Raw genomic sequence first — 27,962 nt, forward strand, 5'->3', positions numbered from 1 at the left:
AAAAAGGCTTTTTATTGAGTGACAGAAGCAAGTAAGAAAAAGAAAGAAAATGGCCTTTTATTTATTTTCGAGACAGAACCTTGCTCTGTTTCCCAGATTGGAGTACAGTGGTGCAATCTTTGTTCACTGCAACCTCCGCGTCCCAGGTTCAAGTGATTCTCGTGCTTCAGCCTCTTGAGTAGCTGGGATTATAAGCGAGCACCACCACACCTGGCTAACTTTTGTATTTAGTAGAGACAGGATTTCGCCATGTTGGCCAGGTTGGTCTTGAACTCCTGAGCTCAAGCAGCTTCCCAAAATGCTGGGATTACAGGTGTGAGCCACTGTGCCTGGCCCAGCCTTTTAAAAATCATTATCTACTTGGGAGTTAGCAGAGAGGAGGCAGGGAAGAAGCATTATATTTTTGAAATGTAAGTTATTTCCTTTGGTAGTAGAATATCTGTGAGAAAAGAGGTAGGGAGCAGATGCAGGTGGGTTTTTTTGTTTGTTTGTTTGTTTTTCCTCCCCAGTGGGCTGGGGCTAGCTTGTGACATATTTATACTCAATTTTTTGATAAATTATTTTAGTCAACTTTACTGTGTCACTCAGTAGTGAAAATTATGACATAGCATGACCATTCTTTTGTTATCTTTTATGCATGATGAAAGTATCATTAAAATGAAATATTCTGCTTCTTGCCACTTGGACTAATTATTTCTGTTAATGAGAATAATGTGGTTTTTTTGTTTGTTTGTTTCTTTGTTTGTTTTTGGAGACAGAGTCTCACTCTGTCACCCAGGCTGAAGTGCAGTGGCACACTCTTGGCTCACTGCAACTTCCGCCTCCCAGGTTTGAGCCATTCTTGTGCCTTAGCCTCCCAAGTAGCTGGGATTATAGGTGCCCGCCACCACACCTGGCTAATTTTTGTATTTTTAGTAGAGACAGGTTTTGCCATATTGGCCAGGCTGGTCTTGAACTCCTGATGTCAGGTGATCAACTCGCCTCAGCCTCCCAAAGTGCTGGGATTACAGGCGTGAGCCACTGCGCCCACTGAGAACCATAAAGTTTTTAATAATTTTCTTTTTTATGTTTGTCAGTGCTTAAGTCTAAAGTTTCTACTCTAGTTATATTTCAACCATCAGTATTGTGGCTTTTTTTCTTTTGCTTGATGTTTTATGTTAAATTTGGCTGAGAAAAATACCAGCTTATTTTAATACTCTTTTTTCCTCCAGTTTTTTTTATTGTGTTAAAATATATATAATATAAAAATTACTATCTTAAACACTTTTAAGTGTACTGTTAATGGTTTTAAATACATTTATAATGGTGTGCAAACATCTCATAATTATTTTCATCTTGCAAATCTGAAACTCTTTTACCTGTTAAACAGTAATTCCCCATTTGTCCTTCTTCCATCACTGTCACCACCATTCTACTGTTTGTCTCTATGATTTAATATTCTCTTATATTCAATTCTAGAAGGAGAAATAATAATTCTTAGTTTGGTGTTTTATACTCCCCTAGGTCTAAATACTTTTATTTATTATTATTATTCTTTGATACGGGGGTCTCTCTATGTTGTTCATGCTAGAGTGCTGTTGCACAGTCATCTTTTACTGCAGCTATGACCTCCCAGGCTCGAGCCATTCTCCTGCCTCAGTCTCCCGAGTAGCTGGGACTACAGATATGTATGACTACAGTGGCTAATTTTTATTTATTATTATTCTTATTATTTTAAACAGAGTCTTGCTCTGTCACCCAGGCCGGAGTACAATGGTACAATCTTGGCTCACTGCAACCTCTGCCTCCTGGGTTCAGGCGATTCTCATTCCTTAGCTTCCCAAATAGTTGGGATTACAAGTGTATGCCACCACACCTGGCTAATTTTTGTATTTTTAGTAGAGACAGGGTTTCACCATGTTGGCCAGGCTGGTCTCAAACTCCTGTCCTCAAGTGATCCATCTGCCTTGGTTTCCCAAAGTGCTGGGATTACAGGCATGAGCCACTGTGCCCAGCCCCAATTTTTATTTTTAGTTTTTTGTAGAACGACAAGGTCTTGCCATGTTGCCCAGGCTGGTCTTGAACTCCTGGACTTAATCTTCTCATGTCGGTTTCCCAAAGTGATGGGATTATAGGCATGAGATACCATGCTGGCAATACTTGTAGACTATTTTTAAAAATCATAATTAGGATAATTTAGAGTTCATATGCAGGGTCTGCCACTTAACACTTGAGTTCTCAAAGACTTGGTGTCTTCATCTCTAAAGCTAGTACAATAACTTACACCTTATAGAACTGTTGTAAACATTAGAAATAAGTATAAAATATTTAATATGACATACAATTGATGCTTTAGAAACAATTAGTATGTGTTGTTAGGATGAAAGAGGTTAACGGCTTCCTTTCAGATATTTCAGCTGGTTGCTGATAGGGATGTGTCGGTTATTTTGTTAAGTCTTTAGGTATGTAGAGTTACCAATCTTTTTAGAGGTGTTTATTGGGGCTTTCAGATTCTGGAAAATTGATTTACTCTGGTCACAGTCATGAGCATTAGTGGATATGTGTTTCTGTGCTTAAAAAAAAAAAATACACACTACCAGATTGTCCGTTTGATCCTTTCTTTAAGAGGAGGCTACTCCTCTAGTTACCCTATTTTTTTTTTTTTTTTCTTTTTGAGATGGAGTCTCACTCTGTCGCCCCAGCTGGAATGCAGTGGCATGATCTCGGCTCACCGCAACCTCTGCCTCCTGGGTTCAAGCAATTCTCCTGCTTCAGCCTCCCAAGTAGCTGAGATTACAGGCTTGCGCCACCACGCCCTGCTAATTTTTGTATTTTTAGTAGAGACAGGGTTTCACTATGTTGGCCAGGCTGGTCTCGACCTCCTAACCTAAGGTGACCCCCCGCCATCCCCCCGACCTTGGCCTCTCAGAATGCTGGGATTACAGGCGTGAGCCACTGTGCCCGGCCTCGTTACCCTAATTATTTATTTTTTAATTTATTTATTTTTATTTATTTATTTTGAGACAGAATCTCGCTCTGTTGCGCAGGCTGGAGTGCAGTGGTGCGATCTCAGCTCACTACAACCTCTGGCTCCCGGGTTCACGCCATTCTCCTGCCTCAGCCTCCCGAGTAGCTGGGACTACAGGTGTCCGCCACCAGGCCTGGCTAATTTTTTATATTTTTAGTATAGACGGGGTTTCACCATGTTAGCCAGGATGGTCTCGATCTCCTGACCTTGTGATCTGCCCACCTCAGCCTCCCAAAGCACTGGGATTGCAGGCGTGAGCCACCGTGCCTGGCCTATTTATTTAAATTTTTTTTTTTTTTTTTTAGAGAGGGGGTGGGTCTCCCTGTGTTTCCCAGGCTGGGCTAAAGGCATCCTCCTTCCTCAGCCTCGCAAAGTGCTGGGATTAAAGGTGTGAGCCACTCCACCCAGCCTTTTATTTATTTATTTTATTTTTTAAAATTTGAGACAGGATCGGGCTCTGTCATCCAGGCTGGAGTGCAGTGGCACGGTTTCGGCACACTGCAACTTTCACCTCCTGGGCACAAATGATCCTCCTACCTCAGCCTACTGAGTAGCTGGGACCATATGCATGCAGCATGTCCAGCTAGTGTGTGTGTGTGTGTGTGCGTGTGTGTGTGTGTGTTTTTAGTAGAGACAGGGTCTCGTTGTGTTACCCAGGTTGGTCTTGAACTCCAGAGCTCATGTAATCCACCTGCCTCAGCCTCTCAAAGTGCTGGGAGTACAGCCATGAGCCACCATCCCCAGCAATGATCTTAATGTTTACTTGCTCTGCAGAACATCCCCTTCACAAATATTAAACTATTTGTGAACACTATGTGGTAGTTAGAATCTTGACCTATTGTATGGAGGTAAGGAAGAAAATAAGAGTCTGAAAAATTAGCTGTATTTCAGAGTCTCAATGTTTTCATGCTGTGAGGTATCCAGAAAAGATAATGTAATACCCATGGTGTCATCAGTATAATAGCTCTGGATTACATGATGAAGCCTAGGAGATGGCTTGGTTATAATCCAGGTTATATTTAACATTTATAGTCGATTCTTGATTAGCCAGGTGGCTAGTGATAACTGGAATTTCAAATTTCAAGTTCCCTAGGGAGGTAGATCAAACCTGCTGATTCCTCTTATCCTGTTTTTTCTATATTCATCATCTTTAACCTTTTTTTCTTTTTCTTTTTTTCTTTTCTTTTTTCTTTTTGAGACAGAGTCTTGCTCTGTCACCCAGGCTGGAGTACAGTGGCGTGATCTCAGCTCACTGGAGCCTCCACGTACTGGGTACAAATGATTCTCGTGTCTTAGCCTCCCTACTTTCTTTTTTATGCAACTGAACATGTGTTTGGCCTTCATATTCCTTAATTAATTAATTAATTAATTAATTTTTTGAGATGGAGTCTTACTCTGTCCCCCATGCTGGAGTGCAATGGCGTGATCTCCAACTCCCGGGTGCTAGTGATTCTCCTGCCTCAGCCTCCACAGTAGCTGGGAGTATAGGTGTCTGCCGCCACACCTGGCTAATTTTTTTATTTTTAGTAAAGATGGGGTTTGGCGATGTTGGCCAGGGTTGTCTTGAACTCCTGACCTGAGGTGATCCGTCCTCCTCAGCCTCTGAAAGTGCTGGGATTACAGGCGTGAGCCACACACCCGGCCAAGTATTCTTTAATTTAGAAATGTAATGTTACCAGTTTTAGTCTATATTCTGCTTTGTGCTTATAAATGCAGGGAGGGTGGAGTGTTTGTGAGATCAGTCCTTACTCTAATGACATAATCTTATTAGCAGAAGTATTTTTGAGGAAGCTCCATTAGGGTGATTCAGATGCTGCTTGAGCTCAGGTGCTAACTACCTGGCTGGTTCCATAAAAGCAGGAGGCCTGACAGGTTTGTAAAAGCTTCTGATTTCAGGCCGGGTGCGGTGGCTCATAGCTGTAATCCCAGCACTTTGGGAGGCTGAGGTGAGCGGATCACTTCAGGTCAGGAGTTTGAGACCAGCCTGGCCAATATGGTGAAACCCCTCTTCTACTGAAAATACAAAAAATTAGCTGGGTGTGGTGGCGGGTGCCTGTAATCCCAGCTACTCGGGAGGCTGAGGAAGGAGAATCACTTGAACCCGGGAGGCAGAGGTTGTGGTGAGCGAAGATTGTGCCACTGCACTCCAGCCTGGGTGACAGAGCAAGACTCTGTCTCAAAAAAAAAAAAAAGGAATAAAAAAAAAAGCTTCTGATTTCATCTCCCTTTTCCCCCACCCATTTCTTTGATAAGTGATAATTCTTTTTCTCCTTTAAATTTAAGGTTCCTCAGAAAATTTTGAGTAAATGGGAAGCCAGTGTTGGACTTGCAGAACAGTATGATGTTCCCAAGGGGTCAAAGAACCGAAAATGTATTCCTGGTTCAATCAAGTTGGACAGTGAAGAAGATATGCCATTTGAAGACTGCACAAATGATCCTGAGTCAGAACATGATCTGTTGCTTAATGGCTGTTTGAAATCACTGGCTTTTGATTCTGAACATTCTGCAGATGAGAAGGAAAAGCCTTGTGCTAAATCTCGAGCCAGAAAGAGCTCTGATAATCCAAAAAGGACTAGTGTGAAAAAGGGCCACATACAATTTGAAGCACATAAAGATGAACGGAGGGGAAAGATTCCAGAGAACCTTGGCCTAAACTTTATCTCTGGGGATATATCTGATACGCAGGCCTCTAATGAACTTTCCAGGATAGCAAATAGCCTCACAGGGTCCAACACTGCCCCAGGAAGTTTTCTGTTTTCTTCCTGTGGAAAAAACACTGCAAAGAAAGAATTTGAGACTTCAAATGGTGACTCTTTATTGGGCTTGCCTGAGGGTGCTTTGATCTCAAAGTGTTCTCGAGAGAAGAATAAACCCCAACGAAGCCTGGTGTGTGGTTCAAAAGTGAAGCTCTGCTATATTGGAGCAGGTGATGAGGAAAAGCGAAGTGATTCCATTAGTATCTGTACCACTTCTGATGATGGAAGCAGTGACCTGGATCCCATAGAACACAGCTCAGAGTCTGATAACAGTGTCCTTGAAATTCCAGATGCTTTCGATAGAACAGAGAACATGTTATCTATGCAGAAAAATGAAAAGATAAAGTATTCTAGGTTTGCTGCCACAAACACTAGGGTAAAAGCAAAACAGAAGCCTCTCATTAGTAACTCACATACAGACCACTTAATGGGTTGTACTAAGAGTGCAGAGCCTGGAACTGAGACGTCTCAGGTTAATCTCTCTGATCTGAAGGCATCTACTCTTGTTCACAAACCCCAGTCAGATTTTACAAATGATGCTCTCTCTCCAAAATTCAACATGTCATCAAGCATATCCAGTGAGAACTCGTTAATAAAGGGTGGGGCAGCAAATCAAGCTCTATTACATTCGAAAAGCAAACAGCCCAAGTTCCGAAGTATAAAGTGCAAACACAAAGAAAATCCAGTTATGGTAGAACCCCCAGTTATAAATGAGGAGTGCAGTTTGAAATGCTGCTCTTCTGATACCAAAGGCTCTCCTTTGGCCAGCATTTCTAAAAGTGGGAAAGTGGATGGTCTAAAACTACTGAACAATATGCATGAGAAAACCAGGGATTCAAGTGACATAGAAACAGCAGTGGTGAAACATGTTTTATCCGAGTTGAAGGAACTCTCTTACAGATCCTTAGGTGAGGATGTCAGTGACTCTGGAACATCAAAGCCATCAAAACCATTACTTTTCTCTTCTGCTTCTAGTCAGAATCACATACCTATTGAACCAGACTACAAATTCAGTACATTGCTAATGATGTTGAAAGATATGCATGATAGTAAGACGAAGGAGCAGCGGTTGATGACTGCTCAAAACCTGGTCTCTTACCGGAGTCCTGGTCGTGGGGACTGTTCTACTAATAGTCCTGTAGGAGTCTCTAAGGTTTTGGTTTCAGGAGGCTCCACACACAATTCAGAGAAAAAGGGAGATGGCACTCAGAACTCCGCCAATCCTAGCCCTAGTGGGGGTGACTCTGCATTATCTGGCGAGTTGTCTGCTTCCCTACCTGGCTTAGTGTCCGAAAAGAGAGACCTCCCTGCTTCTGGTAAAAGTCGTTCAGACTGTGTTACTAGGCGCAACTGTGGACGATCAAAGCCTTCATCCAAATTGCGAGATGCTTTTTCAGCCCAAATGGTAAAGAACACAGTGAACCGTAAAGCCTTAAAGACCGAGCGCAAAAGAAAACTGAATCAGCTTCCAAGTGTGACTCTTGATGCTGTACTGCAGGGAGACCGAGAACATGGAGGTTCATTGAGAGGTGGGGCAGAAGATCCTAGTAAAGAGGATCCCCTTCAGATAATGGGCCACTTAACAAGTGAAGATGGTGACCATTTTTCTGATGTGCATTTCGATAGCAAGGTTAAGCAATCTGATCCTGGTAAAATTTCTGAAAAAGGACTCTCTTTTGAAAACGGAAAAGGCCCAGAGCTGGACTCTGTAATGAACAGTGAGAATGATGAACTCAATGGTGTAAATCAAGTGGTGCCTAAAAAGCGGTGGCAGCGTTTAAACCAAAGGCGCACTAAACCTCGTAAGCGCATGAACAGATTTAAAGAGAAAGAAAACTCTGAGTGTGCCTTTAGGGTCTTACTTCCTAGTGACCCTGTGCAGGAGGGGCGGGATGAGTTTCCAGAGCATAGAACTCCTCCTTCAGCAAGCATACTTGAGGAACCACTGACAGAGCAAAATCATGCTGACTGCTTAGATTCAGTTGGGCCACGGTTAAATGTTTGTGATAAATCCAGTGCCAGCATTGGTGACATGGAAAAGGAGCCAGGAATTCCCAGTTTGACACCACAGGCTGAGCTCCCTGAACCAGGTAAGGACATCTAAATGTGATTTAAAAAAAAAAAAATTGGAGAAAGTGCTGATAAACATTGTCCTTCTGAAATTGGTCTGTTGTAATGGTAAAGTGAAGTATAAACTAGGGGGGAAGAATCGTCACTTCAATGAAGAAGGAGTTTTATGTAGAAAGGTCTGAATTTTGAAGATGAGATTTCCATATATATTCAAAAGTTAAACTTTACCAGAAGCCCTTTTCCCCAGCCTTTTCAAGTAAATCTCTATAACATCTTTCTTTCTCACTTTCTCTCTCTCTCTTTCTCTCTCTCTCTCTTTTTTTTTTTTTTTTAATTTTTTTTTCTTTTGAGACAGGGTCTCACTGTGTTGCCCAGGCTGGTCTCAAACTCCTGAGTTCACGCCATCTGCCAGCCTCTGCCTCCTAAAGTGCTGGGATTACTCTTGACTGACCTGTTCCCCGTTTCTTACCTTTTAAAATCCCCAAGCTTTTTGGGACTCAATATGTAACTGCAAGTAATTGAAAGGCTCTGATCCTAGGATTTAAATCCAGTTGTTAGGTTATAGAAAGCAAATAGATTCTATTGGATGGTAGTTTCCTTTTTTTCCTTAAGGCACCCGCCACCATACCTGGTAATTTTTGTATTTTTAGTAGAGATGAGGGTTCACCACGTTGGCCAGGCTGGTCTTGAACTGAACTCAAGTGATCCACCCACCAAAAGTGCTGGGATACAGTTGTGAGCCACTGCATCTGGCTGGATGTTAGGTTTTCTTTGACCATTACTTAAGATAGGTCCTTCTGTTTTGTGGACAATTTGATGAACCACATGCGCTTTTGAAAAAACTGCAAGTATTCTGTAGTACTTATTTGAAGGTCTTAGGTGTCTTAAATCCCTACTGGAATGAGGATTATGAACAAATAAAAATACCAGAAGTACCCAAGTGTTGTACCTAGCAGCAGATGGAAAACAGAAATCTTTCAAGATATTAACATTACACAGTATACAGTTGAGGATAAAGCAGTGTGTGTATACATGTATATACATATTTTTTTCTTTTTTACAGCAATATCCATTAACATAAGATTCTCAAAACTGTGTATCATAGTAGATTTTTCTCTAACAGCTTTATTGAAAATGCAATTATCATATCATAAAATTCAGCTTTTAACGTTTTTAATTGAGTGGTTTGTAGTATAGTCACAGAGTTGTGCAACAATCAGTGCGATCAATTGTGGAATATTTGCATCATCCCAGACAGAAACACAGAACTCTTATCAATCTGCCTTCAGGTTTTTTTTTCTTTTTTTTTCTTGAGACGGAGTCTCGCTCTGTTACCCAGGCTGGAGTGCCGTGGTGTGATCTCGGCTCACTGCAGGCTCCGCCTCCCGGGTTCACGCCATTCTCCTGCCTCAGCCTCCTGAGTAGCTGGGACTACAGGCGCCCGCCACCACACCCAGCTAATTTTTTTTTTGTATTTTTAGTAGAGACGGGGTTTCACTGTGTTAGCCAGGATGGTCTCTGATCTCCTGACCTTGTGATCCGCCCGCCTCCACCTCCCAAAGTGCTGGGATTACAGGCGTGAGCCACTGTGCCCAGCCCTGCCTTCAGTTTTTACCAATCTGTAGATTTGTCTATTGTGTACATTTCATAGAAATGGAATCATACAATATGTGGTCCTTTTGGGTCTGGTTTCTCTTACTTAGTTTAATGTTTTCTGGTTCATGCCTCTTGTAGTATGTATCAGTTCTTCTGTCTTCTTCTAAAATTACGGTTAAAAAGCATGTAACCTAAATGTACCTTTTTTGGTTTTTTTTTTTTGAGATAGGGTCTGGCTCTGTTGCCCAGGCTAGAGTGAGATTTACTCTTTAACAGTATTTACGGCCAGGTGCGGTGGCTCACGCCTGTAATTCCAGCACTCTGGGAGGCCAAGGCTGATGGATCACCTGAGGTCAGGAGTTCAAGACCAGCCTGGCCAACATGGCAAAACCCCATCTCTACTAAAAATACAAAAATTAGCTGGGCATGGTGGCGCGCTCCTGTAATACCAGCCACTCGGGAGGCTGAGGTAGGAGAATCACTTGAACCCGGGAGGTGGAGGTTGCAGTGAGCTGAGATTGCGCCACTGCACTCCAGCCTGGGAGACAGAGCGAAACTCCATTTCAAAATAAACAAACAAAAAAACAGTATTTAAGTGTGTATTATAGTGTCATGAATCATGTACATGTACAACAGCAGATCTCCAGGACGTTTTCGTTTTGCTTGACTGAGACTCTGTACCCATTGAACAACAACTCCTGATTTTCTCCTTTGTTCAATCCATGACAACTAACATTCTTTCTGCTTCTGTGAATTTGATTACTTTAGACATCTCATGTAAGTGGAATCATGCAGTATTTGTTGTTTTGTGATTGGGTTATTTCACTTAGCATAATGTTTTCAAGGTTCATCCATGTTGTAGCATATGACAGGATCACCTTCTTTTTTTTTTGTTTTTTTTTTTTGAGACAGAGTCTTACTGTGTCACCCAGGCTGGAGTGCAGTGGCGTGATCTCAGCTCACTGCATCCTCTGCCTCGTGGGTTCTCGGCTCACTGCAGCCTCTGCCTCGTGGGTTCAAGCAATTCTCCTGCCTCAGCCTCCTAAGTAGCTTGGACTACAGGCACATGCCACCATGCCTGGCTAATTTGTTTTGTATTTTTAGTAGAGAAAAGGTGTCACCTGATTGGGTTATTTCACTTAGCATAATGTTTTCAAGGTTCATCCATGTTGTAGCATATGACAGGATCACCTTCTTTTTTTTTTTTTTTGAGACAGAGTCTTACTGTGTCACCCAGGCTGGAGTGCAGTGGCGTGATCTCAGCTCACTGCATCCTCTGCCTCGTGGGTTCTCGGCTCACTGCAGCCTCTGCCTCGTGGGTTCAAGCAATTCTCCTGCCTCAGCCTCCTAAGTAGCTTGGACTACAGGCACATGCCACCATGCCTGGCTAATTTGTTTTGTATTTTTAGTAGAGACAAGGTGTCACCATGTTCCCCAGGATGGTCTCGATCTCCTGACCTCGTGATCCACCCGCCTTGGCCTCCCAAAGTGCTGGGATTAAAAGCATGAGCCACTACGCCCTGCCAATAACCTTTTTTTATGGCTGAATAATATTCCAACATACTTTTTCTTTTCCATACTAAAGCATCTTTTCTTTATCAGTTCATTGGTTGATGGACATTTAGATTGCTTCCACATCTTGACTATTGTGAATAATGCTACAGTGAACATGGATATGCAGATATCTCTGAGATCTGGTTTTCAATTTTTTTTTTTTTTTGAGATGGAGTTTCGCTCTTGTTGCCCAGGCTGGAGTGCAATGGCACAATCTCAGTTCACTGTAACCTCCGCCTCCTGGGCTCAAGCAATTCTGCCTCAGCCTTTCAAGTAGCTGGGATTACAGGCATATACCACCACGCCTAGCTAACTTTGTATTTTTAGTAGAGATGGGGTTTCACCATGTTGGCCAGGCTGGTGTCGAACTCCTGACCTCAGGTGGTCTGCCCGCCTCAGCCTGCCAAAGTGCTGGGATTACAGGCATGAGCAACTGCACCCAGTGATGTTCATTTCTTTTGGATAAATACCTAGAATGGCATTGGTGGAACATAGGGTAATTCTACTTTTATTTTTATTTTTTTTTGAGACAAGGGTCTCCCTCTGTCACCCAGGCTGGAGTATAATGATGCGATCTCAAGTCACTGCAACCTCTGCCTCCTGGGCTCAAGCAATTCTTGTGCCCCAGCCTCCCAAGTAGCTGGGATTACAGTGGTTTTGCCATGTTAGCCAGGCTGGTCTCAAATTCCTGACCTTAAGTGATCCTCCTGCTTCGGCCTCCCAAAGTGTTGGGATTATAGGTGTGAGCCACCGCACCCGGCCTACTTTTAATTTGATGAACCTCTATAGTGTTTTGCATAATTGCTGCATCATTTTATAAGTCCTTTGTCCATATACATATGTTTTTAATGATACTGGGCCTCTTTGTCACCCAGGGTGGAATACAGTGGTGCAGTTATAGCTCACTGCAGCCTCAAACTCCTGGGCTCAAGTGATCCTCCTATCTCAGCATCCTGAGTAGCTGGGAGTACAGGTGCATGCCACCACACTTGGCTAATTTTTGTGTTTTTTTGTAGAGACAGGTTTCTGGCTATGCTGCCCAGGCTGGTCTTCAACTACTGGGCTCAAATGATGTTCCCACTTTCGCCTCCCAAAATGCTGGGATTCCAGACATGAGCTACTGTGCATATCCCTTTGCATATTTTTAAATCTTGTTATTTTAAAAAAATGAGGTATAAGAGTTATTCATATATCCTGGATATTAACCAATTATCTGATGTATGATTTGCAAGTATTTTCTCCCATTTTGTACCTGCCTTTTCACTCTGTTGAGTGTTTTCTTTGCTGTGTAGAAGTTAATGTGATTTTTTTTTTCCATTTTTGCTTTTTAAAAAATTTTTACTTGTGCTTTGGGTCTCATAGCCAGGAAATTCTTGTTCCTTCCAATATCATGAAGTTTTTCGTCTGTTTTCTTCTAGGAGTTTCATAGTTGGAGGTCTTATGTTTAGGTCTTTGATCTATTTTATGATAATTTTTATGTAAGGTGTAAAATGAGAGTTCATCTTCGTTCTTCAGCATGTGCATATCCAGTTTTCACAATACCATCTGTTAAAGAGACTATCTTTTCCCCATTGTGTAGTCTTGGCACTGTTGTCGAAGGTCATTTGACCATGTATGTGATTTATTTCAGGGATCTCTGTTTTTTTTTTTTTTTTTTTTTAATTTTTAGTAAAATTGAGACGGGGTCCAACCATGTTGCCCAGGCTGTTCTTGAATTCCTGGGCTTAAGTGATCCTCCTGCCTCAGACTCCCAAAAAGCTGGGATTACAGGTGTGAGCCACCACCCTGGCCAGGGATCTCTGTGGATCTCTATTCTGTTCCATTGACTTACATGTCTATATTTTTATGCCAGTACAATATTGTTTTGATTACCATAGCCTCATGATATGTTTTGAAATCAAGAAATGTAAGGCCTTCAGTTTTTTTTTTTTTTTTTCTTCTCAAGATTGTTTTGTTTATTTGGGAGTTCTTTGAAATTACACACTAATTTAGGATATTTTTTTATTTCTGCAAAAAAAAATGGCTTTTGAGATGTTGATAGGGATGGCATTGACTTTAGTTTCCTTTGGGTAGTAGGGATATCTTAACAATATTAAGTTTTCCAATCCATGAAAACAGGCTATCTTTCCATTTATTTATATCTTCCATAATTTCATCCAACAGTGTTTTGGAGTGTACAACCATTTCTCCTCCTTGGTTAAGTTTATTCTTAAGTATTCTATTCTTTTTTATGCTATTGCAAATGTGATTGTTTTAATTTCCTTTTATATTGTTCATTATGAGTATATAGAAATGTTCAGGTTTAATTTTGTATCTTGGAACTTTGCCGAATTTGCTTCTTTGTTCTAATAGCGTGTGGAATCTTTAGGGTTTCCTACATAAAGGTTCATGTCATCTGCAAAGAGATAATTTGGCTTCTTGCTTGCCTATTTATTGCCTAATTACTCTGCTAGGACTTCAAATAATGTGTTGAATAGGTTGCTACAGTGGTATATTTCCCTTGCTCTTTATCTTAGAGGAAAAGCTTTCAGTGTTTCACTGTCAAGCATATTAGCTGTGGTCTTTTTATATATAGTCTTTATTATATTTATGTAATTACTTTTTTGTTTGTGTTTTTGTGTTTTTGTTTTTAGACAGTGTCACATTCTTTTTTTTTTTTTTTTTGAGACAGAGTTTCGTTCTTGATGTCCATGATGGAGTGCAGTGGCGCGATCTCGGCTCACTGCAACCTCCACCTCCCTCGTTCAAGCCATTCTCCTGCCTCAGGCTCCTGAGTAGATGGGATTACAGGCGCCTGACACCACGCCCGGCTAATTTTTTTGTATTTTTAGTGGAGACGGGGTTTCACCATGTTGGTCAGGCTAGTCTCGAACTCTTGACCTTGTGATCTGCCCACCTCGGCCTCCCAAAGTGTAGACAGGGTCACATTCTGTCACTTAGGTTGGAGTGCAGTGGTGATATGGCTCACTGCAGCCTCAACCACCCAGGCTCAAGCAATACTCCCACCTTGACCTCCCAAGTAGCTGGGACTACAGCCATGCACCACCATACTCCGCTGATTTTTAACCTTTTTGTACAGGTCAGGTTTTACTATGTTGCCTAGGTGGGTCTAAAACTTCTGAGCTCAAGTGATCCTCCCACCTCAGCATCCCAAGTAGCTGGGACTGCAGGTGTGCACCATGACACCTGACTAATTTTGTAAGTTTTTGTTGAAACAAGATTTTACTGTGTTGCCTAGGGTGGTCTCAGACTCCTGGGCTCAAGCAGTCTTCCCACCTTGGCCCCCCAAAAGTGCTGGGATTACAGGTGTGAGCCACCATACCTGGCATGTAATTTCTTTTTATTCCTAGTTTGTTGAGTGCTTTCTTTTCAGTCATGAAAGGTCGTTGAATTTTGTCAGATGTTTTTTCTACATCAAGTGTGAAGGTCATGTAGTTTTTTGGGGGTCCTTTATTCTGTTAATGTGCTGTATTCTGTTGATTTTTTTTTCTATTTTTGAACCATCGTTGCATTCCAAGATTAAATTCCACTTGGTCATGATGTATATTTCTTTTTTTTTTTTTGAGACGGAGTCTCGCTCTGTTGCCCAGGCTGGCGTGCGGTGGCGCAATCTCGGGTCACTGCAAGCTCCACCTCCCGGATTGACGCCATTCTCCTGCCTCAGCTTCCTGAGTAGCTGGGACTACAGGCGCCCCCCACCACGCCCGGCTAAATTTTTTTTGTATTTTTTAGTAGACAGGGTTTCACCATGTTAGCCTGACCTTGTGATCCGCCCTCCTCAGCCTCTCAAAGTGCTGGGATTACATGCGTGAGCCACCGCGCCCAGCCCCCCCCTTTTTTTTCTCCAGCTGGCCCTAACGGGAGCCGTATATTTCTTTTAATGTGCTATTTAATTTGATATACTAGTATTTTGTTGAGGATTTTTGCATCAGTATTTATAAAAGATGTTGCTCTGTAGTTTATCTTTTCATTTCTATATGCTCTAGTCTTTGTTTTTTTCCTTCTACCAACTTTGGGCTTAGATTTATTTTTCTGTCTTCTCGAGGTGTAAATTTAGGTTGTTGAGTTGAAAACTTTGTTTTTCAATGTTGGCATTTACTGATACAGACTTCTCTCTTAGTAGTGTTTTTGCTGCATCCCATAAGTTTTGTGTTTTTTTTTTGAGAGGGAGTCTCGCTCTGTCGCCAGGCTGGAGTGAGCTGGCACGATCTCAGCTCACTGCAAGCTCCACCTCCCGGGTTCAAGCGATTGTCCTGCCTCAGCCTCCCAAGTAGCTGGGATTACAGGTGCCTGCCACCACGCCCAGCTAATTTTTTGTATTTTTAGTAGAGACGGGGTTTCACTGTGTTAGCCAGGATGGTCTCGATTTCCTGACCTTGTTGTCCTCCTGTCTCCGCCTCCCAAAGTGCTGGGATTACAGGCGTGAGCCACCGCGCCCGGCCCTGTCAAAAGATATTTTCAAATTTCCCTTGTGATTTCTTCTTTTTTCCATTGATTGTTCAAGAGTTTGTTGTTTAATTTCCACCTATTGGTGGATTTTTCAGTTTTTGTACTGATACTGATTTCTAGTTTCACTTGATTGTGACTGGAACAGATACTTGGTATGATTTCAGTCTTCATAAATTTGTTAAGACTTGTGTGGCTGGGCGTGGCAGCTCACTCCTGTAATCTCAGCACTTTGGGAGGCCAAGGCGAGATCACCTGAGGTCAGGAGTTCAAGACCAACATGGCCAACATGGCAAAACCCCATCTCCACTAAAAATACAAAAACTAGCTGGGCATGGTTGCTCATGCCTGTAGTCCCAGCTACTCAGGAGGCTGAGGCACGAGAACTGCTTGAACCCAGGAGTTAGATGTTGCAGCGAGCTGAGATCACGCCACTGCACTCCAGCCTGGGCGACAGAGTAAGATCCTGTGTCAAAAAAAAAAGACTCTGTGTGACCATATTGGAGAATATTCTATGTGCTTTTGACAAGAATGTGTATTCTGCTGCTGTTTGGTATTGGTGTTTTATATATGTTTGTTATATGCAATTGTTCAAGTCCTCTGTTTCTTTATTGATCTTCGTTGTGGTTCTCTCCATTATTTTAACGTGGAGTATTAAAATCTCCTTGTGTTACTCTGTTTCTCCTTTCAATTCTGTCATTATTTGCTTTTTATATTTGGGTGGTCTGATGTTAGGTGAATTACGTATTTGCAAGTGTTATAGCTTCCTGATGAATTGACTGTTTTATTATCATATCATGTGTTCCTTTGTCTCTTGTGACAGTGTTTTACCTAAAGTGTATTTTGTTTTATATAAGTATGGCCAAAATCTCTGCTTTCTTTTGTTTACCACTGGCATAGAATATCTTTTTGCAGCCATTCACGTTCAGCCTCTGTGAAGTGAGATTTAAGGCTCACTTAAATCTTAGGTGAGCCTTTTATAGATAGTACCTAATTGTATAATGGTTTTCATTCACTCAACCACTCTATCTTTAGATTGGGGAGTTTAATCCATTTTTTTTCTTATAGTAATTGCTTTTTTTTTTTTTTTTTTTAAACAGAGGCTTGCTCTGTCGCCTAGGCTGGAGTGCAGTGGCATGATCTTAGCTCACTGCAAACTCCGCCTCCCAGGTTCAAGTAATTCTAGTGTCTCAGTTTTCCTGAGTAGCTGGGATTACAAGCGTGCACCAACACGCTTGGCTAATTTTTGTCTTTTTAGTAGAGACAGGGTTTTGCAGTGTTGGCCAGGCCAGTCTCAAGTGATCTTCCTCAAGTGATCCACCTGCCTTAGCTTCTCAAAGTGCTGGGATTATGGTTATGAGCCACTGTGGTCGGCCTCTTTTTTTATGGAGACAGGCTCTCCCTCTGTCATCCAGGCTGTAGTGCAGTGGGGCAATCTCAGCTCACTGCAACCTCCACCTCCGGGTTCAAGCGATTCTTGTGCCTCAGCCTCCTGAGTAGCTGGGGCTACAGGTGCCTTCCACCACCCCCGGTTAATTTTGTGTGGTTTTTCATTTTTAATAGATACGGGGTTTCACCATGTTGGCCAGGCTGGTCTTGAACTCCTAGCCTGAAATGATCCACCCACTTTGGCCTCCCACAGTGCAGGGATTACAGGTGTGAGCCACTGTGGCCTGTATTTGGCCTCATTTTTTGTTAAAGTAATTACAGACAAAGATTTGTTATTACCATTTTGCTAATTGTTTCTCTTCTGGTTTGTAGCTGTTTTGTCCCCCTTTTGCTGTCTTTCTGCCTTCCTTGTTTTTTGTTTTTTTTTAATTGACATACTTTGTTTTCTTTATCATTTCATTTTATGTATCTTCAATAGGCATTTTCCATGTTGTTACCATGGGGCTTAAATAAAACATCTTACAGGTACAGTAATCTATTTTAAGCTGTTAACAACTTAAGTTGAATGTATATAAAACTCTTTCTTTCCCCCCAATTTTTTTTCAAGGTGGAGTCTTGCTCTGTTGCCCAGGCTGGAGTGCAGTGGTACAATCTCAGCTCACTGCAAACTCCCGGGTTCAAGCGATTCTCCTGCTTCAGCCTCCCAAGTAGCTGGGATTAGATTACAGGCATGCGCCACCATGCCTGGCTAATTTTTGCATTTTTAGTAGAGATGGGGTTTCACCTTGTCGGCCAGGCTGGACTCGAACTCCTGACCTTATGATCCGTCCATGTTAGCTTCCCAAAGTGCTGGGATTACAAGCATTAGCCACTGCGCCTGCCCTGTAAAACTCATATTTCCCCTTCCCCACTTTGTTGTTGTTTTTGTTTTTTCTTTTTTTGAGACAGAGTTTCACTCTCATTGCCCAGGCTGGAGTGCAGTGGTGTGATCTCAGCTCACAGCAACCTTTGCCTCCTGGGTTTGAGTGTTTCTTCTGCCTCAGCCTCCTAAGTAGCTGGGACTACAAGGTTGTGCCACTATGCCAAGCTGAGTTTTTTGTATTTTTGTGGAGACAGGGTTTCACCATTTTGGCCAGGCTAGTCTCGAACTCCTGATCTCAGGTGATCTGCCCACCTTGGCCTCCCAAAATGCTGGGATTACAGGCATGAGCCATCGCACCCGGCCCCCACTTTGTTTTATTTTTTATTATTATTACTTTTTGAGATGTTGTCTCACTCTGTCACCCCGGCTGGAGTGCAGTGGCACGATCTTGGCTCATTTCAAGTTTCACCTCCCAGGTACAAGCGATTCTCATGTCTCAGCCTCCCAAGTAGCTTGGACTACAGGCGCGCACCACCACGCCCAGCTAATTTTTGTGTTCTTGGTAGAGGCAGAGTTTCACCATGTTGACCAGTTTTTATTTCTTTTGGTTATATCCCTAGGAGTAGAATTCCTGGGTCATTTGGTTATTCTATATTCAACCCTTTGAGTAACTGCCAGGATGTTTTGCAAGGCTGCTTTACCATAATATATCCCTCCTAGCAATGTATGAGGGTTCCACTTCCTCCATATGCTTGCTGACACTTTATTTGGTTATAGCCGTCCTTTTGGGTGTGGAGCAGTGGTATCTCATTATGATTTTCATTTGCATTCCTCTGCTGGCTAATGATGTTCAATATATTTTCATATACTTTTGGGTCATTTATGTATTTTATTTGGACAATTACATATCTAGAGTCTTTGACTATATTTTAATTGGGGCTTTTTTGTCTTTTGGTTATTAAGTAATAAGAGGTCTTTATATATTTTACATATAAGTCCATTATATATGATGCAAGTATTTTCTCCTATTCTTTGGGTTTATTTGATACACAGATATTTTCTCCTCTTATTTGGGTTGTCTTTTTATTAGTTTGATCATATACCTTGAATTACAAGAATTTAAGTCCTGATACATTCTGTTTGTTTGCTATTGTTGGTGTATGTAAGAACCATTGTGTAATTCTTGGTTATGAGGATTTACCCTATGTTTTCTTCTAAAACCTTTGATGCATTTTGAATTATTTTTTGTATACGGTGTGAGTGAGGGGTCCAATTTTATTTTGCTGCATGTGGGTGTCCACTTGTTGAAAAGAATATTCTTTTTCTTTTTCTTTTTTTTTTTTTCAGACAGAGTCTCGCTCTGTCACCCAGGCTGCAGTGCAACCCAGAGCCGGATCTTGGCTCACTGCAACGTCTGCCTCCTGGGTTCAAGGAGTTCTCATGTCTCAGCCTCCCAAGTAGCTGGGATTACAGGCATGCGCCAGCACATCTGGCTAATTTTAATTTTTTTAAGAGAGCCAGTCTAGGCACGGTGGCTAGGCCAGGCACGGTGGCTCACAGCTTTAATCCCAGCACTTTTGGGAGGCCGATGCGGGCAGATCACTTGAGGTCAGAAGTTCGAGACCAGCCTGGCCAACGTGGTGACACCCCGTCTCTACTAAAAATACAAAAATTAGCCGGATGTGGTAGCAGATGCCTGTAATCCCAGCTACTTGGGAGGCTGAGGCAGGAGAATCACTTGAACCCAGGAAGCGGAAGTTGCAGTGAGCTGATATTGTGCCATTGCACTCTACCCTGGGCGACAGAGCAAGATTCCGTCTCCAAAAAACAAAACAAGAGAGAGCCACCACGCCCAGCCTGAAAAGAATATTCTTTACCTATTTAATGGTCTTTGCATCCTTATTGATAGTCAGTTGGTCATAACTACGTAAGAGGTTGGTTCTGTGCTCTCAATGAGGTGGTGGCTCACACCTGTAATTCCAGAATTTTGGGAGGCCAAGGTGGGTGGATCACCTGAGATCAGGAGTTCTAGACCATCGTGTCCAACATGAGGGTCAAACCTCATCTCTACTAAAAATACAAAAAGTAGTCAGGTGTAGTGACACATGCCTGTAATCCCAGCTACTTAAGAGGCTGAGGCAGGAGAATCGCCTGAACCTGGGAGGTGGAGGTTACAGTGAGCTGAGATCATGCCACTGCACTCCAGCCTGCCTGGGTGGCAGAGCAAGACTCTTGTCTCAACAAAAAATAAATAAAAATCGTAAGTGTTAGTTACAGTATTTTTGTAGTAATTAATTTTACTGTGTCTCTGAAATTGGAAAGTATAAGTTTTTTAACTTTACCCTTTTTCAAGATCATTTTGGCTCTTTTGCATCTTTGGTGTTTCATATTAATGTTAGAACAAGGTTGTAAGTTTCTGCAAAAAAGCCAGTTATGATTTTGATAGGGATTGTGCTGAATCTGTAGGGTAGTTTGCATAGTGTTGCCATCTTAGCAATATTAAGTCTTCCAATCCATGAATAGTAGATGACTTTTCATCCAATTAGATTCGTCTTTCACTTCTTTCCATGATACTTTGTAATTTTCAGTGTATAAATTCTGCACTTAAAAAAATTTATTCCTAAGTATTTTAGTCTTTTTTTGTCCTTTTATAAATGAATTTGTTTTTGATTTCATTCTCAAATTATCTCATGTTTATGAAAATTTTGTATATTATTTTAATATTTAATATTTAATATTAATACAAACATTTTGTATATTATTTTATCGTGAAACTTTGCTGAACTCATCTCTGTTAGTTAATAGAATTGATTACTGTTTGTTAGTAATAGTATTTTTTAATGAATTATTTTGGATTTTCTGTGTACATGACCGTGCAATCTGCATGTTTTCTAATCTATTTGCCCTTTTCCCCCTTTGCTTACTTACCCTGGCTAGAGCCTCCAGTGTGATGCGGAATACTAGTGGAAAAAGCAGACATCCTTGTCTTGTTTTTGATGTTAGGAGGAAATAATTGAGTCTTTTTCATTAACTATGATGTCAGCTGTGGTTTTGTTATATTACCTTTCATATTTAGAATGTTCTCTTTTATACCTATTTTGTCACATTTGTAAGATCTTTTTTGTGTCTATTGAGAAGACAATTTTGCGTTTCCCCCTTTATTCTATCCATATGATGTATTATATTGATTGATTTTTGTAATTTGAACCAACTTTGAAGTCCTGGGGTAAATCCTACTTGGTCATGTTGTGTAATGTTGTTGGATGTGTTTTGCTTGTATTTTGCTGAAGATTTAAAAATCTATACTCAAAGGATATTGGTCTACAGTTTTCCTATTTGTGTGATACCTTTTGTCTGGTTCTTTTTGTTGTTGATGTTTTTTGTTTTTATATTTTTGAGACAGAGTTTTGCCCTCGTCGCCCAGGCTTCAGTGGTGTGATCTCGGCTCACTGCATTCTCTGCCTCCCGGGTTCAAGTGATTCTCCTGCCTCAGCCTCCCAAGTAGCTGGGGTTACAGGCACGCGCCACCACACCCAGCTAATTTTTGTATTTTTAGTAGAGACGGGGTTTCACCATATTGGCCAGGCTGGTCTCGAACTCCTGATCTCAAGTAATCTGCCTGTCTGAGCCTCCCAAAGTGCTGGGATTACAGGTGTGAGCCGCCGTGCCCAGCCGTCTTAGTCTAGTTCTGCTTTCAGAGTATACTGGCCTCATAGAATGAACATGACAGGTAGTTTCTTAAGTAGTGCTTTGTTATAACCCAATTGCGGCCTTTCTTATTTATTTTCTCCCCTTTTTCCTGACATCCTTTACTTTCACCTCCTTTATATAGATCTACCTTTGCTAGTAAATAGGGTCATATGGGTGCTGGAAATAATCCTTTCCTGTGAATTATTATTAATGTACATGTGAATATTACTGTTAAAGCAGATAATGTCTTTTCCTTAAGAATAGTTCACAATTTTCGTTCATTATATTTCAAATATTTTCATATAATTTTATTTTTACTTCAGTTTTGAATTTTTTGGTTTTGAGTATGTATTGAAAAGATGAGAGAAGCTATTCAGTAAAAATTTTCCTCCCAACCCTGTACCTCAGTGGCTTAGATCTGCTCTCCAGAGATACTCAGTGTATGAATTACCAAGAAAAAGGTAGATGTGTGTTTGTTACACAAATTCAACAGTATATATACATTGTTTGTACCTTGATTTTTTGTTTCACTCTCATATCCATGCATAATGAGTTTCTCATTTTTTAAGCAGCAGAGTGTGCCATAGTTTTTTGTTTTTGTTTTTGAGACAGGGTCTCACTTTGTTGCTTAGGCTGGAGTGTGGTGGCACAATCTTGGCTCACTGCAACCTTTGCCTCCTGGGCTCAAGCGATCCTCCCACATCAGCTTCCCAGGTAGCTGGGACTACAGACACGTGCCACCACACCCGGTTAATTTTTGTATTTTTGGTAGAGGTGAGGTTTCAGGTTGGTCTTGAACTCCTGAGCTCAAGTATTCCACCTGCTTTAGCCTCCCAAAGTGCTGGGATTACATGCGTGAGCCACCGGGCCCGGCCAATAGTGTGCCATAATTTGTTAAACCTGTTCTCAATTAATGGACATTTAGTTTGTTTTACAGTTTTAAGTAATTTAAAATTTAGCATAGTTAAAAACCTTAAGTCATTTGGTATGTGTGAGAGAACCTGAAAGATAAATTGCTATCGAGGTTTATTTATTTATTTGTGAAATGGGGTTCTTGCTATTTTGCCCAAGCCTGGTCTCAAACTCTTTCCTTCACTTGAGAGATCCTCCTGCCTCAGCCAAATAGCTGGGACCACAGCCGTGTACTACCATGCCCAGCTTAGGTCATTTGGTTTGTCTTTGGCGATATCTCGTAGTATTCCAATTTGAAATTTCACTTCATAGTTGTTATACTGATATGTTCCTACTAACAGTACAGAAAAGTACAGATTGGCATTCTGTTAATTTTTTTTTTTAACATCCAGTCTAACCACCCCCTTTTCCAAGTCTGTATTCCTACTCACAATCTAGTAATTAAAAAAAATTTTGAGTAAAGTATGAAATTTTGTTAAGGGGCTGCATGTGTAGTTTTGATATGAATGAAGCTATGTTTCAGATGGTTAATTTACTTTGGTTGTTTGGAATTTCCAATGGTTTTTTATTTTACAGAGTCCTGCCAAATTTATAACAACTGTAGGGCAGGGTGTGGATAGGGATATTTTTACTGAGTAAATACTATTACATGTACTAGAGGTATTCTGTTATGTTAAAATATCCCGTTAGAGATACATGATGAAACACATATGGATGAAATATTATGGAGTATGAGATATTGCAAAATAACATGGAAAGATGGGGATACAGATAAAAATAGATTGGCCATGAATTTGTAATCAGTGAGTCTAGTTGTTTACTATACTGGTTTTGTAGATGTTTGCAATTTTCTGTGATACATCCTTTTTCAGTAGGAATTCAGAATAAAGAAAGTGCTAAATATTTGAGTAAATCAAACAGTTGACTATGAAAATAATAATGCCTTATGGTCTTAAATACATATGGCATTAAAATATACCACAACAATAAAATATAAGTTGATAAGGAGGCAGATGGAAGTTAGTTTCCTTTACTTTCTGGCAGGATGATAACAATATTCATTAACTTTGGATTTTTATGAGTTAAATATTATTATTATTTTTAGACAGAGCCTAGCACCCAGGCTGGAGTGCAGTGATGCGATCTTGGCTTACTGCAACCTCCGCCTCCCGAGTTCAAGCAATTCTCCTGCCTCAGCTGGTGTGCGCCACCACATCTGGCTAATGTTTGTATTTTTAGTAGGGACAGGGTTTCGCCTGTTGGCCAGGCTGGTCTCAAACTCCTGACCTCAGGTGGTCCCGCTCGCCTTGGCCTCCCAAAGTGCTGGCATTACAGATGTGAGCCATACACCCGGCCTAAATATTCATATTTAAATTTTTAAAATAACCTAAAACATGGAACAGAAAGCAGAAAGTTTGGCCTAGCACAGTGGCTCACACCTGTAATTCCAGCTATTCGGTACGGTTAGGCAGGAGAATTGCTTGAACCCAGGAGGCAGAGGTTGCAGTGAGCCGAGATTGTGCCATTGTACTCTACCCTGGACCACAAGAGAGAAACTCTCTCAAAAAAAAAAAAAAAAAGGCAGAAAGTTCCCTTGTAATTTATTTTTTTTGGAAGATTCATCCTGTAGATTTTCTCAGGCTGCATTGCGCTGTATGCAGCTCTGTTATATGGTTTTACATATTTCTCTTACTCTGTACAGTAGTCTCCCTTTATCTAGAAACTCATTTTTCACAGTGTCAATTACCTGTAGTCAACTGAGGTCCAAAAATAGGTGAGTATAGTGCAATGCAGTTATTTTGGGGCAGAGAGGGAGAGAGAGCACATTCACGTAAGTTTTATTATAGTATATTGATAACATTGGCCTTTTTTTCTTTTTCTTTTCTTTTTTTTTTTTTTTTTTTTTTTTGAGTTAGAGTCTTACTCTGTCACCCAGGATGGAGGGCAGTGGCATGATCTTGACTTATGAGCTACTAGCTGCAACTACAGACATGCACCACCACGCTAAGCAGATTTTTGTATTTTTAGTAGGGACGGGATTTTGCCATGTTGGCTAGGCTGGTCTTGAACTCCTGACCTCAAGTGATCCACCTGCCTCGACCTCCCAAAGTGCTGGGATTACAGGCGCGAGTCACCAGCCCCTGCCTAGGCTGAATGATCTAGATTGCCACTATTAGGAATGGTTTTGGGGATTTTGCCTTTTTTTTTTTGTTTCTTTAAACTTTTTTCTCTGAGGTTCCAGAACTAGGAAAGTCGAGGTATAAATAGGGTCTAATAATCTGTATTGGAAGAGTGATGTTGCTATTAGTATTCTAGTCCTTTGGAAAAATTCACCATTTTAATGAAAAGGAGAAAACTGTATGTAGTTCAGTCTTGATGAAAGAGATTTTACTTTTTAAAATTAACTTTATCCAAGGTATAATTTACATACTGTGAAATTCATACATTTTATGTATACAATCGAATACTATTTGCAAATTTAATGTGTTATGCAACCATCTCTGTAAATCCATTTCGGAGCATTTCTACCATCCCAGTAAAGATCCTTCTAATCTGTATATAGTTAATCCCTCTTCCTACCACTAGTCCTAGAGAACCAATAGTTGACTGTCTCTGTAGATTTGCCTTTTCCCTGGACATTTAATATTAATGGAATCATGCAATATGTGGTCTTTTGTGTCTTGTTCTTCTCATTTGGTATATTTTTCTGATTTAAAAAAAAAAACTTACCATCTGTAATTTGTCCCCTTTTTTGCTAAATAGTATTCCACCATAGATGTATGCCTAATTTTATTTATTCATTCATTCATTGATTAACATTTGGGCTGTTTCAACTTTTTGGCTCTTTTATCATTTTAGTTGGTAGTGTATACTCTGAGGTCTACGGCTATTGCTATACTCATCCAGTATTTGTCATTTATCTCTTTCTTCACAATACAGTAACATTTTGTAGTTGTATAGTAGGCATGACGTACTGGTTGTGTGGTAGGAATTAGGGCATATTTGCTGAGAACCTTAGGGGTAGTGTGATTTGGCTCTTGCTTTGTTTGATATTTGCTACATATCCTGTATTAAGGTTTGCATAATTACTCCTCTTTCCATTGACTTGTGCAGTTTTATGGATTTTGATATTTTCTTCCAGTATCCAAAAGGTCATATTCCTCCTTTGTTCCTGATATATTCTTTATCTTAGCTTGGCAAATCACTTACTTTTTTGCCTCACTTTGCTCCTTTGTAGTAAGAGTAGGTGAATTCTCCATGCTTTTCTAACTGAAAAGTGCTGTAACTGGGAGAGAACATATGTAGGGAGTTGGGGTAGTTGAGGCAAGGAAGAAAGAGGGGAAGCCTAGCAACAGCCAGGAAGCATCTTTTTATGTATTTTTTTATTTTTTTGAGGTGGAGTCTTGCTCTGTCACCCAGGCTGGAGTGCAGTGGCACGATCTAGGCTCACTGCAACCTCCGCCTCCCAGGTTCAAGTGATTCTCCTGCCTCACCCTCGTGGATAGCTGCAACTACAGGTATGCACCACCACACCTGGCTAGTTTTTGTATTTTTAGTAGAGACGGAGCTTCACCATGTTGGCCAGGCTGGTCTCGAACTCCTGACTTCAAGTGATCTGCTGGCTTCAGCCTCCCAAAGTGCTGAGATTATAGGCATGAGCCACTGCATCCCACCCAGGAAACATCTTTTTAAAATTCATTCAGTTGTCACCATGCTGTTTCACTTACAATATGTTACTCTATTTGTGTTTTATTTTTATTTTTTATTTTTTAGACGAAGTCTCACTCGGTCGCCCAGGCTGGAGTGCAGTGGTGCTGTCTTGGCTCACTGCAACCTCTGCCTCCTGGGTTCAAGTGATTCTCGTGCTTCAGCCTCAGTATGTTACTTTATTTTTTATTTAGGGAAAGAGTTGGTAGACTTTTCTACCAAAGTAGAGAAGTGCCAGATAGTAAATATTTTAGGTTTTATGAGCCATAAGGTCTCTGTCACCTAATAGATGTATCCAGTACAGAATTTCTCACTTTAATTTCCAGTCTTTTGTGCTATCTGCTGGTTTCATTGTGAGCTGCAAGGAAATAGAGAGCTGGAGTATTGAAGCCTAGTCTGAGAAGTTACTCTATGAGAGAAGCAAACCCCAAAGGTAGAGTGGAAACAGCAATTATAAGAGGAAACGCGGCCAGGCGTGGTGGCTCAAGCCTATAATCCCAGCACTTTGGAAGGCTGAGGTGAGCAGATCACCTGAGGACAGGAGTTTGAGACCAGCTGGGCCAACATGATGAAACCCTGTCTCTACTAAAAATCCGAAAAATGAGCCAGATGTGGTGGCTTGTGCCTGTAGTCCCAGCTACTCGGGAGACTGAGGCACAAGAATCACTTGAACCCATGAGGTGAAGGTTGCTGTGAGCCGAGATCACACCACTGCACTTCAGCCTGGGCGACAAAGCGAGACTCCGACTCAAAAAAAAAAGAGGAAATGCAACAAGACTTAGCCTATGGAACCTGCCAAGAAGACAAAGGAAGGAGACTGTCTAGGATTGAGATCCAATTTGTGTGAGGGGGTTAGTGATGGATGGGGATAAAGGGGCATGATGTGATAGCATAGGGATCTGTTTTAATGAAAAATGTTCATGGGGAGTTTTGAGAGACTTTGGGATGGAATTATGACCTTGCCACCTCAATAATTAACTAATTAGATGGGTTTGTGTAAGTCACCACCCTGCCCCCACTTTGAGACAGGGTTTTGTTCTGTTGTCCAGGCTGGAGTGCAGTTGCACAATCCTAGCTCATTGCAGCCTCAAACTCCTGGGCTCAAGTGATCCTCCCGCCTTAGCCTCCCAAATAGCTGGGACTACAGGCGCGTGCCACCACACCTGGCTAATTTTTTAACTTTTTGCAGGGACGAGGTCTTGCCATGTTCCCCAGGCTTGTGTTGAACTCCTGGGCTCAAGTAATCCTCTTGCTTGTGCCTCCAAAAGTACTTGGATTACAGGCGTGGGCCACTTTGCCTAGCTGTTTTCACCATTACTTTGAAGAAAAATGTATACTTTAATATTTTGATCATAAAACATGACAAGGTTATTATTATTTTTTGAGATGGAGGCTAAAGTTCAGTGGCACGATCTGGACTCACTACAACCTCCACCTTCCAGGTTCAAGCAATTTTCCTTCCTCACCCTCCTGAGTAGCTGGGACTACAGGCGTGCGCCACTACACAATTTTTTATTTTTAGTAGAGACGGGGTTTTTCCATGTTCACAGGCTAGTCTCGAACTCCTGGCCTCAGGTGATCCGCCCACCTCGGCCTCCCAAAGTGCTGGGATTACAAGCATGAGTCACTGCGCCCAACCTGTGACAAGATTTTTTTAAAGGATGTACCCAAAATTCCATTTTTAATCTTTCAATTTTTTCTTTTCTTTTGATCCATAAAGCAATTGCATATATATTAAATCTTATTCTCTTGCCTTTTGCATACATGACATACACTTTTATGTTATTGGGATAATGACATATAATCAGTTATATATATTATTATTATTTTATTTTTACAGATAGGGTTTTGCTGTGTCATTCAGGCTTGAGTGTGGTGGCACTGTCTTGGCTCACTGCAGCCCCTATCTCCTGGGCTGAAGCCATCCTCCTGCTTCAGTCTCCCATGTAGCTGGGACCGCAGGTGTGTGCCA

The 27,962-nt window shown here is 41.3% G+C and overlaps 1 protein-coding gene across 18 annotated transcripts in view; it reads left to right on the top strand.

The window, feature by feature from the left end:
- The window catches only part of NSD1 (nuclear receptor binding SET domain protein 1), a 170,864-nt gene that overhangs the window by 73,380 nt on the left and 69,522 nt on the right, over positions 1-27,962 (top strand). For all 18 annotated transcript variants that reach the window (XR_010157055.1, XM_016954326.3, XM_054684820.2 and 15 more), the window contains one exon: positions 5,291-7,853. Coding sequence is in view for 17 of the 18 variants with exons in the window: in XM_016954326.3 (XP_016809815.3) it covers positions 5,291-7,853 (2,563 nt within the window). In the remaining variant the exon portion in view is untranslated. The remainder of the gene's footprint in view (positions 1-5,290; positions 7,854-27,962) is intronic.

The sequence above is a fragment of the Pan troglodytes genome, chromosome 4, assembly GCF_028858775.2.
Source record: "Pan troglodytes isolate AG18354 chromosome 4, NHGRI_mPanTro3-v2.0_pri, whole genome shotgun sequence".
Lineage (NCBI taxonomy): Eukaryota > Metazoa > Chordata > Mammalia > Primates > Hominidae > Pan > Pan troglodytes.